The sequence below is a fragment of the Neophocaena asiaeorientalis genome, unplaced genomic scaffold, assembly GCF_003031525.2.
Source record: "Neophocaena asiaeorientalis asiaeorientalis breed wild unplaced genomic scaffold, Neophocaena_asiaeorientalis_V1.1 scaffold202, whole genome shotgun sequence".
NCBI classification, from domain to species: domain Eukaryota; kingdom Metazoa; phylum Chordata; class Mammalia; order Artiodactyla; family Phocoenidae; genus Neophocaena; species Neophocaena asiaeorientalis.
Genome location: NW_020172627.1, coordinates 1,227,829 through 1,242,188, shown reverse-complemented (window position 1 = coordinate 1,242,188; position 14,360 = coordinate 1,227,829). Strand labels below are relative to the sequence as shown.

General features: G+C 47.3%; 1 protein-coding gene across 1 annotated transcript; it reads left to right on the top strand.

Moving 5' to 3' along the window:
* Positions 1 to 398: 398 nt before the first annotated feature.
* Positions 399 to 12,935, top strand: TMEM273 (transmembrane protein 273). Its single transcript, XM_024739084.1, is given in 7 exon segments — positions 399 to 402; positions 1,240 to 1,293; positions 2,188 to 2,195; positions 2,197 to 2,329; positions 3,529 to 3,559; positions 6,843 to 6,895; positions 12,823 to 12,935. Coding segments are annotated over 7 exon segments (396 nt in total).
* The last annotated feature ends 1,425 nt before the right edge of the window (positions 12,936 to 14,360 follow it).

The window sequence follows — 14,360 nt, the reverse complement described above, 5'->3', positions numbered from 1 at the left end:
ATTAACACGTGCCACATCTTTTTTATCCATTCATCTGTCGATGGACATTTAGGTTGGTTCCATGTCCTAGAGAGGTGGGATAGGGAGGGTGGGAGGGAGGCTCCCTATGTATGCATAGGGCTGATTCACTTTGCTGTACAGCAGAAACTAACACAGCATTGTGAAGCAATTGTACTCCAGTAAAGAACTAGTTTTAAAAATGTCTATTAATACCTCCTGTGTGCCAGGCACTGTGTCAAGTGCTAGAGGTAGAACACGCCACAGGGCACTGTGCAGCTCCGTGGGGAGACCAGCCAGGAGATGCGTCAGTGGGCTAACAGCTGAGAAGCTCTGAGGACAGTGCCTGGCACACAGCAGTGCCCTGTAATGTTCTTAAATAAATGGTGTGGTCACTTACGATGGGTAAGTACAGCCGCTGTGGAGCACCCAGAAGGGCAGCTAAGCCAGGTGTGGGGCGTCAGGAGGAAGTGACACAGAACTAAGGTGAGATGGAGGATAAGAGGGGAGAATACGGGGCTGGGTAGAGGGCGTGGCCCAAGGGCAGCCAGAACCGCCTGAGTGGGGAGCTGGAATCAGTGCAATCTGACTGCAGTGAGAGGGTTCCTGGCAATGAGGAGGAGCCGAAAGAGGCAGGCAGCTCGGGGCTTTGTGACCACCTAGAGGGGTGGCCTAGGGAGGGTGGGACGGAGGGAGACGCAAGAGGAAGAGATGTGGGGATAGATATATACATATAGCTGATTCACTTTGTTATAAAGCAGAAACTAACACACCATTGTAAAGCAATTATACTCCAATAAAGATGTTAAAAAAAAAAAAAAGGCAGGCAGGGGTCACAGTGTGGGTCTTAGAAACCGTGTTAAAGAGCTGCTTTCACTTTAACTGCACCTCAAAAAAATTGTTAACCTAAAAAAAAAAATCACTTGTAAAACGAGTGAAATAAAAAGCAGTCTTCTAATAGGACAAAAAGAAGGATCGGGTTTAACTGAACTCAGCAGAACTTCACTCCTGGTTTTGCAGGGGACTCTAATGTCCCAGCAAGGCTCCCAGACACTCCATGGCGACCAGATGCCACCTCTGTGCTCCTCAGGGTGGTAGCCCAGGGGGAGGGCTTCCTGTGCTAGGCTTTCCCAGACCTGTGGGCATGGGTGGTTGGGGACAGGGGTTGCACCCATACCTCTCTGGCCTGATCTTGGCCAGAAGTTCTGTTCTAACCAGACTCTGGGTTTTCTGTCTTCACAGATGTTGGAGCAGCTCAAGTGTTAGCAACGGGCCAGGCTGCTGGGGCCGAAATTGGTAGGTGGCTGCCCAGCTGATTCTAGGTGCAGGGCGGAGGGGCAGGAGGAGGTACCCTGAAAGGCCCGGGCAGGTGGGGTGTCCTGGTAGGGTTTCCTGCCGGTCGTCATGGAACTGGGGCAGTGTTCACCCCCAAGCCTGCCTGAGTGGCTAACACAGCTTCATCCCGGGGGTGTGGTGCTGCAGGAGAGCCTGTCCTCAAAGGGGACATGAGTCGTCAGGGTCACCTCCATCCACTCTCGGTGGCTGCGGCCACGAGCCCGGGACAGCAGGGTCTGCTTGGCTTCCGTGGCCTGGCCGGTGTCTCTCTGCACACGCATGGTCCCAGCCTCTCTCCACCTCGGGGTTGAGCTATCTGGGTGCAGAGGTGCTCACCAGGCACAGTGCCGCTTGCATGTCACCTCCTCTGGGAAGGCTCTCGGCTCCTAAACTGGCCCGTCCCAGTCTCCTGGCGTTCAGGTGAGCTCTCGTCTTCTGCTGCTGACCACAGGCTCCTCAAGGTGGTGTCAGGGACTCATTCATTTGCCTTTAGCGCTCAGCAGAGCAGGCAATCAGCACATACTCCGCAAGTGAACTAATGAAAGAATAAGTGAGGAAGGCTACAGGAAGCCAGAGAAACGAGCCATCAGCCACTTGGGAATGATTTCCACAGCTGAAGGGACCATGGATGGAGTTCCAGGAAGAGAAGTTGGGGTGTGGGTGGAGTTTGAGGGAGGGGATGTGCTCCCAGGAGAGTGGAAAATCAGGCCGGCCTCAGTGAATTGGACTGTGGAACGTTAAGGACCAAGTGAATGACTTTGAACTTCATCCTGATGTAAAGGGAGCTGTGGAAGACCTTTGCCGTGTGGTGACTGATTGAAGAAGCTCCTTGTTCAATTCCTCCCTGCCCTTCAGATATCAAATAACGCCATCATTGGGATTGCTGTGGGCTTCACCACATCGGCCAGCTTCCTGGCCCTGAAGATCTGCACGATCAGGAAGCACTTGTTTGATAATGATTCCTCCGAACGGAGAAGCACTAATGTGGGCTTCAATGGTAAGGAAATGATGCTCAGCCCCATCTCTGCCTTTGCCTGAGACAAGACATGACCTGGCCAGTCACCTGGCGTGAGGCTCTGAGGGCAACACTGGCTGGAGAGAGAATAAAAAACATGGGTTGAAAAGAAATGCAGTGACCTCTCTGTGTCTCTGTCTCTGTCTGTCTCTCTCTGCTTCTCTCTCTCTGTACTTTTCCATTTAGTCATTCTTGAGATTCCTAAGAATCAACCCTCCTGCAGTAAAGGTGGGAAAGGGAGCTGAGCTGGCTTCAGACAGTAATTTCTATTCTCTTACTCACGTAGTGTGATCAGATGAGATCGATCCCGGGAGGCGATGAGGCTGCTGCTGGCATGGGTGGGTGGTGGGAAGTGTGGCTGGCCCTGCCTACCTGGGCCAAGTGGCACTTTTTTTCATAAATTGGGCAAGTCCTACACTGAGAAGCGCTGAGCGTATCCTCATGATCCAAACAGAGCTGGGCTTACGTGAACCCAGCGTGGCTCTCCGCATGCCGTGGCAGCCACGGAGAGGTGCATCCCATGCAGATGTTTTGACAGCAAGATGTAACATTGATTCGCACCCCTTTTCTCTCAAGGTGAGACCTGCAAAATCCACTCCCCGTATAAGACTGTTTAATGGGATGGGGTGATGCAGTTTTTCAGAGGATGAGGAGGAAGGACCCTCACCATGTATCTGGAAAATATGATTATTACCTGTGAAGATGTGCAGAGGGGGGCAGAGGGAGGAGGAGACAGCACTCAGGAGATTCCAGCGTGTCCAACTGCACAAGCAACTTCGTTGGTCATAGGACTTCACTTGTCGTTGATTTTGTATCACTAGGAGTATGAGGGGAGAGAAAAGTCTCTTCATCACACAGCAGGAGATGTTCTAGATCTCCTAAGGGCAAGAGGTGCCACTGGTGGGGGTGGGTGGGCGGTGTCTCTGGGGAAGCCTCAGTTTTACCCGTGTGCTGAGCTAGAGGGCTCAGTGAGGGACCAGATGGAGAAGCTGCGACCGTGCCAAAGGGGAGGAGGCAGAGCACTCAGCCCAAGACCACCTCCCCTCCAGTGACCCCAACCCAGGGAGCCTCTCAGCAGTGCCCAAGTCAGGTGGCTCCGACCCCTCCTGCTGGCCTGGCACTGAGTGAGCCGCATCACCATTGCAGGGCCCCCTTCCTAATGCCCTGCTTTCTCTGTTTAGACAGCATCGAGCTAAAGAAGAGAACTCCAAGGTAAGGTCGCTGCCAACTTGTGACTGGTATTTTCCCTCCTGTTTTATCCATCCTGCTCCATCGCCTGACATCTTAGCTCCTTTCTCCAGTTTGAAACTCTTCCTAGGGATCTAAGATGCACCACACAGCCCCCTCTTCTCGATCTCCCCTCCTTTGGGCAGTGGGCAGGTGTCATCTGAGTGGGGAGCCCACAGGGTATGGTAGCCAAAGGGAGCTTGGGCTCCCTTCTCCACACTGTGGGTTAGATTTTGCCCTACCTCTTGCTCAGAGTCATCCCAGTGCATCCCTCGCTCTCAGGATCACGTCCCGAGCTCCTGCCATGTCCCAGTTGGGAAACCACATGTGTTCTGCCCCCAGCTACCTGGCTTCCCTGCTACCACCCAGCCACACTACTCTTCTGCATAGAGCCTATGTGCTCCAAGGACAATCCTACCTCAGGACCTTTGCACTTGCTCTTTTGTATCATATGGAGTACTCTGCACCCAGAGAGCTGCAAGCTACCACAAAGGCCTCTGGAGCAAGGATCTGAGTGATACCAATGAGGCAGCCAGCCCCGGAGGCTGAGTGAAGGTGCAGGTAAATCCAGAACAGCCGGCATTTGTCGGGGTGGGGAGGTCCTAGCTGGAGGATGCCCTCTGGGAAGTAGGTGGTAGAGCAGGTGTGGGCAGTGGGCTGGGGGTGTGTGTCTTGGTGACTACCTTTTTTGAACATGGTAAGTCTGAGGCTTCTGGAGACTTCCAAGTAGAGGAGATGTTCAGTGAGTGTCTGGCATTCAGGACAGATGTCTGGGCTGAGACAGGGTGGTGGGCTTTTAGAGGGATGCAAAGCACAATCTCCCCCTCCAGTGCTTCCCTGGGACCTGGGGCTTGGTAAGTACAAAGTAGCATCTCTCGAAGAAATGGGTGGATCTGTGGATGGAGAAGAGATGGATGTGTGGTATGCGGCCATCAGGGGGATGCCCTGGGGATGAGCTGGAAATGGATTTTTTCAAGACTTTCACTTTCTGAAGGATCTGCCCTCCTTCAGACTTTCCAGTTTCTGGCACTGATTTCTGAGCATGACGCCCTAAAGCATGTTTCATCAACTCTATCTCCAAGCATTGCCTCTCTCTGTTTCTGATGCTCATTGTTTCTCTGTCTCTTTCTGTCCCGTCTCCAGTCTTCCCCCTCTACTGTCTGTTTGGCCACCCCACAGGGGCCTGGACTGGGGGCAACAGGTGTGATTAGGGTGACCATTTATCTTATCAAATCAGGACTTTTGGAGAGTGGAGAAGAGACATTACTGTACTGATAATAGTGTCAGGATGATAGGCGTAAAGCCACGTTGTCCTAGGAAAATCACCAAGTGGTTGTCCTGGGTTTGGGAGGCCTGGGAGGCATGGCCTCCAGGTCCTGGGGTGGCCACACAGCTGTCCTCTCACTGGCAGTGTTACCTCCTCTTGCACCCAGGGTTCTCACAGAGGGGTTAGGTACCCAGCTCCGGGGGATTTTGGAAATGTGTGGTGGAATTGGGGGCTTTGGGGGCTGGGGTAACCACAGATGCCATGTGTCTCATCTCATACGCACACATTCACACACACACCCAGACCCACACTGGCTAAGTTGTCCCATTTCTCTCTTTCCAGAAGAAACACGCTGAGCGGCTCCCAACTGTCACCAAATCCATGACCCACTCATGCAGGAAAGTAGAATTCCAAGTCAGCCAATGCCCCTCCCTTGCCCCGCCCTAAGGGCCCTTCTTCCTTGGGCAGCTCTACCTTCTTCCAGCCCTTGGGGGAATCGGTGTAACGACAGGTTCCCCTGAGCGTGCAGCTGCCACCACTCGCCAGGAGGGCATCCTCGTCCCAGCTCACCCAGGGCAGCACTCTGACTGCTCTCCCACTATAGGATCAGGGCAGACCGGCCTTTACCAGGGGTTCTAACAGGGCTTTGGCAGTCTGGGTCAGGGGAGGCAATAGACTAAGTCTGCAAGGATGAGGATTAGCTCTTGATGGTAGGGGTGAAGGGACCTGGGAATGCATAGATGAGCCCCAGGCTCAGAAGCTGCATCACCTTTGGGGGTCTTTGGGGTCTCTGGAGTGGGGAATGTAGGATAGGGGTCAGTTTGGGATGGATGTGGGCGGAGACTCTGCCCACAGCATGGTCTCAGGGGCCCTCTGCTGGGTGACTGAGGCACCCTGGCGTGCGGCTGCGGGCTGCTGTGGCCAGCTCTGGTCCTGTGTCAGAACAATCGAGTGGACAGGCAGAGATTCTGGCACAGTGATCTCACCACCCACGGTGAGCGATGCGGTCTTGACCCTCCAAACCACCCACACGCATCAGAGGACACTTTGGGTTAAGGCATCGTGCTTTGGAAGCTCCAGTGCCCCTGGAAGTTTCCAGAACTGTTGCAAACCCTGATTTAGGGACATCTTAGTCATGCAATTCACAAAATTGAAAGATTTCACAATGCCTAAATGCTTAATCCTGGTCCATGTGTACATTCATATGTGCGTGCTAGTGGGGGGAGGGGAGGCGATTATGTGATGACTCAAAATGAAGGCCTGACACACACGTGTGTGTGTGAAGATTCTGCTGTGAACGATACAAAGCAAACCAATTCAAAAGCATTGTTGAATGAACAGTCACTGTGCTTTTACGTTCCTACATATGATCGTGTTAGAGAGCAGCTCCGCTCTGTATGTTTGGATGTTCTGAATTATTTTGATACATTGGAGCTGTAGGAGATTTCCATAATCCAGGCAAGGTGGCTGCCGTAGTCATTCAACAATAAGCACTGCGAGAGTGAAGTACAGGAAAGGGAACGTGAAGGGTGCAGGGGGAAGGCAGGGTGAGGAGGAAGGGAAGGAACGGATGAAGGATGGGGAGAGGCGGGTGGCTGGGAGTTAATGGCTGGACGGGAGTCCCACCCCCATCTATTCCCCCACCATGTGCAGCGGACTGTTCTCAGCATGTATCACATCAGAGCTTCTCTGCACAGAAGGGAGCACAATTCAAGTTTCCAAAACTGACACTAGATGGAGTCAGGCTGAGTCGGGAAGAAGTTAGACCCGAAAGAAAAAGCAAAGGACAAGCAAGCCCTTCTCCTGTAGCAGAACTTTGCCGGTGCTTTCCGTCACCTAGGAATAATTAGTGAACATGCTGCCCTTCTGTTTTGCATGTTAAACCTCGACTTCTCTGAAAGGTGAGTTGTAAGAGTGATGGATCGCTCTTACTGAAAGGAGGAAAGGCAGTCCCTCTCTTGTCCTGCGCTGGCTGGTGGCTCTCCTGCACGCCCCCCACAGGACGGGAGGGGGATTGCTAGTCATGGGCCAGAAGTCCTGTTGCCAGGATGGCTGTGAGACCGGGAATCAGCATCTCTTTGGGACAGCTAATATGGGGGTATTTTGGCAAGATTTTAAATGAAGCTGCGGGCTGTTTGCCTGATTAGATCTGAGAAAACTGGGTTTTAACAGCAAGATAAATTTTATCTTATTTGATTTGATTTTCCAAGACCTTCTCTTTGACAGAGGCCAATCAACCGTTAGCCAGCTCAGTCCATTTGAAGACAAAAAAATTCCAAAACTTTTCTTTGTGTCATCAAGCTATCAGTTTGGCAGAAGTGTCTGCCTTTCAACGCAGCTGTGGGGTCTCAGAGTGGACAAGCCTGAGTGTGCAGGGCAGCCTTCATGAAGGGGAACAGGATCCTAGGCTGCTGGCTGAAGGAGCCCTGCCCCCAGGAAAGGAGGCACCTCCTTCAGGTTTATCTGAATGGTTGGTTCACAACTCACTTCCCCTAGTCCTGCTTTCCTGCACCTCATCACCACCCATGTGCTCTCACAGTCCTTCTTTTTGAAAAATCTTCAAAGCCACAGAAGAGTTGAAAGAACAGTGCAATAAAAACATCTCACCTTTCACCTAGATCCATAAATTAACATTTTGCCCTACTTGCTTTATCTCTGTGTACATAACTTTTTTCTGATTCATTTAAAAACTAATATAAATATCATGATATTTCACCCTTAAATACACCATGTATCTCCCACATAATCACAGTACAACAACATGAACGGTAAGAAATGAATGGAAATGGGTGGTAATTTGATAACATCATCTATTACACAGCCTGTATTCAAATGTTTCCCAAGTATCTCTTATATTTCTATTTTTCCAAGCCAGGAGCCACTGTATTGGATTTTGTCCCTTTTTAGTCTCTCTCTCGATGTTGCCTTCTCTCTGCATGGCACTGTCAGTTTTGAAGTACGTAAGCCATTCGTCTTTCATGATGTCCCATTTTCTGGATTTATCTGACCATTTCCTCTTGAGCAGATGCAAATTGAGAATTTTGTCAGGATTGCCTCAGAGGTAACGTTGCGTATGTATCTTTCAGTGCAGTGCACCAGGAGGCACATGACCCCGGTCTCTCTCAAGGTTGGTGTCGCTGCTTTTGATCACTTGGTTAAGGAAGCAACAGCTAGATCTCTGCACTGTAGAGAGAAAACCCTGCCTTTGTAATTAGTAAATAATAAAAGGGGTGGGACTTTGAGATGGTGGGAACACCGTGACCCCAATAATTCTTGGCCTCTCCTGTTGCGGAGCACAGGCTCCGGACGCGCAGGCTCAGTGGCTACGGCTCACGGACCCAGCCGCTCCACGGCATGTGGGATCTTCCCGGATCGGGGCACGAACCCGTGTCCCCTGCATCGGCAGGCAGACTCTCAACCACTGCGCCACCAGGGAAGCCCCACCCAATGATTTTATATTTGTTCATAATCCACGTTTGAATCAGCTATTGCACTGGGGGTTACAAAGTACTGAGTTTCTAGTTCCAGAATTCCTTCTACATTTAATAGCTGCATTCTTCTAGAAAAAGACGTCCTCTTCCCCTTTTCTCTTTCTCTTTCTTTTTGAACATTATTCCTATGGACTTCAATGCACTATAATTCATCACCATCATGAATCTTTTTCATGCTCAAATTGTCACAAGTTATCAGTACAAGTCACTTCTTGGTGGGTTTAGACAGGACCTCAGTAGTCATTGAGCATTTCCTAGACTTCTGACACAACAAAGTGTCCCAGGCTCACCTTGTACTGTTCCTGCTCAGACCTGGAATCACCCATTTCCCCTCGAACCATGTTTTTCTCCTTCTCCTCCTCCTCCTCTTTCTTTTTGATGTGGAATAGTTTTTGGAAACCAAGATCTGGGCACAATGTGTGCTCATGGCTGTTGAAGCATCATCGCTTGTAGGCCCTCTCAATGGACAGTCAGCAAATGTATATTTAAATCAAAAACTCAATACCATAAGGTTCTTCTTGAGATTTCCTCATTCCATATTTCTATTTTACTTCCTCTAAAGTGAAAATCTTGTTCCCCAACCATATAAATATTTTTACCCATTTGCTCTACCCTATAATACAAACAAAATACGTACTTCCAGAATTACAACACTGTACAACTATAAATTTGCTTAAAAATTTCTTTGCAGGGGCTTCCCTGATGGCACAGTGGTTAAGAATCCACCTGCCAATGCAGGGGACACGGGTTCGAGCCCTGGTCCGGGAAGATCCCACATGCTGTGGAGCAACTAAGCTCGTGCGCCACAACTACTGAGCCTGCGCTCTAGAGCTCGAGAGCCACAACTGCTGAGCCCATGTGCCACAACTACTGAAGCCCGTATGCCTAGAGCCCATGCTCCACACTAGAGAAGCCACTGCAATGAGAAGCCCAAGCACCTCAACAAAGAGTAGCCCCCCTGCTTGCTGCAACTAGAGAAAGCCTGCGTGCAGCAACGAAGACCCAACGCAGCCAAAAATAAATAAATAAATTTATTAAAAAAAGAAAGAAATATGCAGGAAGGGCAAATTTCTAGATACAGAAAGGTAAGTGGTTTCCTGGGGCTATATGTAAGAAGTGGATTGAAAGCGAATGGACATGAGGGAATTTTTTGAGGTAACAGAAGTGTTCTAAAACAGGATTATGGGGATGGTTGTACAACTCTATAAACTGCGGAAAATCACTGAATTATAAATTTACAATGGATTAATTTATGGAATGTAAATTATGCCCCAATGAAGTTTTAAAAAACAAAAACAAAAGAAAGAATCTGCCTGCCAATGCAGGGGACATGGGTTTGATCCCTGGTCCAGGAAGATCCCACATGCTGCGGAGCAACCAAGCCCATGCACCACAACTACTAAGCCTGCACTCTAGAGCCCGTGAGCCACAACTACTGAAGCCTGTGTGCCTAGAGCCCATGCTCTGCAACAAGAGCAGCCACCGCAGTAAGAAGCCCATGTGCCGCAAGGAAGAGTAGCCCCCACTCACCACAACTAGAGAAAGCCTGCACACAGCAACGAAGACCCAAAGCAGCCAAAAATAAATAAATAAATTTTTTTTAAAAATAAAAAAAAAAATTCTTTGCAGTTCTTTGTTCTTAAAATTTAGTCCTCCATGTGTACAGAGTATTGTGTTCAAAAAGAATTAACTATTTTCTCAATGTGGTTTCGCTATCAATTTGATACAGTGTTAGAGACATTTGTTTCAGTGTATATGCTGGTTTTAGTTTCCTATCTTAATCCTTTTAGTTTAATTTTAGAGTATGTGAAACATGCGTATGGTTCAAAACTAAAAACATGTAAACAGGTAAACTCAGAGACGTCTTGCTCTCATCCTGTCCACTCCACCCTGCTCCCACCCACTGCTTTGAGGTAGTCAATCTCAATAGTTCCCATTTTATTCCTCCTGTGTTCCTTTTACAAAAATGTACTTAATTAAAAATTTTTTTACATATGTACAATGTTTATAAAATTCGATAAATGTTTATACATGTACATATATGTATGTATATATAAATATATATTATTCTGGTTCTTATATGGGTTTATTTTTATTTGGATCTCTGATTCATTTGGTATGGTATGTGGTATGAGATATAGTTCCAATTTTATCTTTTTCCCAAATAAAAATCCAGTTATTTCAATATCATTTTTCAAAACCACCCTATTCTCCCCAGTGTTTTACTTGCCACCTTTATAATGTTCTAAGTTTCCACATATGTTTGGATACTTCTAGACTTCATGGTATTCTCCAATGGTATTTGTGGTTATTCATGTGCTTTTACCACACTCTTTCTTTTGGTGGCTTCATGTATGCTCTATTACTTGGCGGGGCTGGTTCCTGCATACCCTGCTATTCTGTTTTAGCTATTCCTGTGCATTTGTTTTTCCATATAAACTTTACAGTCAACTTCAGAATCTAGCTACAGAAACAAACATCTTGGTATTTTTATTGGAGTTGCATTATGTTCACATATTAAATTGAAGACAATTGACTTCTTTATGATATTATCCTTCACTGACAAGAAATATATTTTTTACAAGTCTGTTTTTTTGCTTGTCTCAGGAGAGTTTTCAGATTTTACTCTTATGGATTTTTCACATTTCTTGTTAAGTTTACTTCTAAATGTTTTTGTTGCTTTTGTAAATGGAATTTCCCATTATGTCTCCTACTTGTTCATTGACTGCTTATGGATTTTTTTTTTTTTTTTGGTGTGTTAACATGATAGCAGCTACCTTATTGAATGCTTTTATTGTTTTGTTCATTTTCTTCCTGATCTCCTTGAGTTTTCATCATATTATGTCATCTGCCAAATTGTAGATCTTCTCTCCCAATTCTTAAGCCTCTAATTGTTTTCTCTTCTCTGATTGCATTGGCTAAAACCACCAATGTTAAATAATAGTGGAAACAGTGAGTATACTTGTCTTGTGCCTGATCTTGGTGGAAAATCCTCTAGTGGTTTTCATTAAGTAAAGTGTTAGCTTTAGGGCAAAAGTACACGTGTTTTATCATGTTACGGAACACCCATCAATTCCGATTTTACTGAGTTTTTCAGAAATGTGTGTGGGATTTGGTCAAAAGGCTTTTCAGCATTAGCAGGCATTAACTTATCCTCAGCATTTATACCCTGGGATAGTTCCAGGCAAACCAGGACATATAGGCACCTTGTTACTAGTTTAGTTTTTTCCTTTTGTCCTTTTTGGTCTGCATGATTTTTGGAGGATGTGGTGGAAGATTTGTGTTTAGGCCACCACTATGACCTTAGAGTCTCTAAAAGTCTCTTTCTCTTCCTCTTGATGCCCAGTCCATGTCTGCAGCCTGATTCACTTACTAGTCCAGCCAGCAGATGCTATCCCAGCCTCTGCCCAGCTTATCTTTTCCTGCAGGTTATGTCTGGATCTCTAAGGGCTGGTGGCACACCTGTTTGTAGAGGAATCCCTTTCTTGTCAGAGAAGAGTTCCTCAATGTGGTAACTCACGGTTGCCACTTCCCCAGCTCAGGGACATTGTGGGTGGGAGGAGACTGCTCTCCTGGTCTGCCCATCTTCTCTGGGCATCGGTATCTCAAGTGCAAATGATGACTAGGTCCAGCCACTTTTGATCCTCTCCTTAGCGACACCTGAAGGGGTCCTTTCAACTCAGGAATTTTTTAAGATAATAAGAGGGGTAAACTTTCTGTTAAGCCCCTGGACCTCTAGACCAGCCAGGTCAAACTCTTTGTTCCTCTGGACTTGCCATCCTTTAAAGGAGAAGCACAACAACCTGACAGCATTTGAGGTTTTCTCTTGGAATCCCTTCTTCCTCTTCTCTCTCTCACTATCCTTGCTTGTTTCCAACTTGCTTGTCTTCCATGTAGGCTCTGATGCCATCAAGCTTTGTAACCCTGACCTCGACCTGTGCCCTTGGTCCTCCACACATGGGGTAGTTAGGTATATGCTGTCTTTTTTACGGATGTGGACTTGGCTTGCCCCATTGAGGCTTCATTCTGCCCTGTCTTTCTGCTATTTCTGCCCCTTCTCTCATGGGCAGATGCTAGACTCAAGATATTAGGACTGAATATGCACAATGGAATGGAATAAACAAGTATACAACGTAAGCCTAAGTATGTCATGCTGTTATAACTATGGGTAACATTTATGTGAAACTACAGTGAAGTTTTGGTGGGAATTTGGCCTCATCGTGGAAGTGTGGGTGAGACCCTTAGCCAAGAGTGGCTGCAGCAGGGTCTCTGCCGTACTTTCAGCCCAAGCTCTACCATATCGGGGTCTGGTTCAGTGACCATCTTTTCTTCCATGTTCCTAGCTTTTAATATATATCTTTACTGCCATTCCCTCATGCCAAAGCTGATACACTAAGTGTGGAGAAGTCTCACCCTCTGTAACAGTGTATAGTTCAGACTCGAAGGTATCAGTTTCTAGTTACATTCCCATCGGCCTGTCTACCTTGCAGCACCTGCTCAGGTCATTGCAAACTCTTCGAATACAGAAAGTGGCACTTTCCCCTCGATATGCTTATTAACCTTGGGGAATGACTTCTTCCCTTTTTGTCACCAAAGTGGATGAGGTTTTGTGGCCTTGGTTTGGCAGGCAGAAAACAACCTCTAGATTGAGCTCTATCTGAAAAACTCTCCCCTTTATCTAGAGCCACTGGTCTTCAGGTCCCTTTCTATGTCATACAAGGAAATGCCCCACCTTGCTAAGATTTGCTGATGAACTCTTTCACACCTGTTTAATTGTGTGGGGTGCATTAGCATATGCCATGATTAGTTAGAGCATAGCCACTCTTGTCAGTAAATCTTCCAGATGGTTCTTTTTCTTTCCGGAAATGCACAAGTGATTGAGCTCTGAGAAAGCAGCCTCTTCAGAAGGGGTTTGGCACTCTGGACAGCTGCCCAAGGTTGCAGTCTTGTAGATAGCTTAAGTTTGAGCAAACAAAGCTGGTGATGGACCTTCACACGGAACTCAAAATCCAGGGCAAATAATAGAACTTAGAGAATCTAAAGTGCCTCTGTCCTGAAGGAAAATATTGCTTCTCTTCTGCAAGAAGCTGACTGCATAGAGGGAAGTATGAGCCCTCTTTCCGGTAGTGAGAAAGTTTGGAAGCCAATAAATGCTCACTGGCTATCCTGGTTCCCCAGTCGGAGCTGGTCATGCTTCAGGATGGCATTGTGTCCACGTCAGTGGATCTTACTGGCAGCAAATGGCTCATGGAATGAGACCCAGACTTAAGACACAGCCTCTCCAGCACCACCATCTTACCAAGAGGTGAGCAGCATTTTCTAGAACAGTAGGCCTCACCTCAGCTGCCAAAAGAAAACCTTGTCAACATTCAGGGGCCCTGAAACATGGAAACTATGGGGCAGTCTCCATTCCTATAAATGAGAGACAGACCTTCCAAAGGATGAAATGGCAGGCTGGGCTGGAGTGGGAGAAGGGGGTCTGATGGCCATGGAATGGGCCTGCAGCTCTGTAGCTCTTCAAATGGTGGAGCCAACAAAGGATTAAATGAGAAAAGAGCTGCCATGCTTTGTAGAGAGCTATACAAATGCAAGCAATTATTGTTATGTTTATATAATTATTTTGTGGTGACTGTGACAATGTACATACTTTATCATGGAGAACACAGCTGGCAGAGGCTTAGGAAACCCACGTCTTTGATTATTGCCGTAAACGTAAGCCTCCGTGGCACAGGCCCCATTCACATTTCTCTCCCCTGTAATGTTAATCCTTTATTTCCAGGCTGCATTAAGGAATACTCTTTGCCTTTTCATTCAACAGAAATCTCGGTGGCTCTATGGACTGGTTCACTCCTTAGATAAGGTTACCCTCCTTGTGTGTGATGAAAGATGAGCTATATTTCAAAACAAAGTGCTATGTTGTAATAATTTGCCTGGATTCCCAGGGCATCTTTTATCTGACTTGATAACAATGTAGCTCATTAGCAGACTTGGTTAACTGATAACCTAATGCGGTAATGCGATACTCATA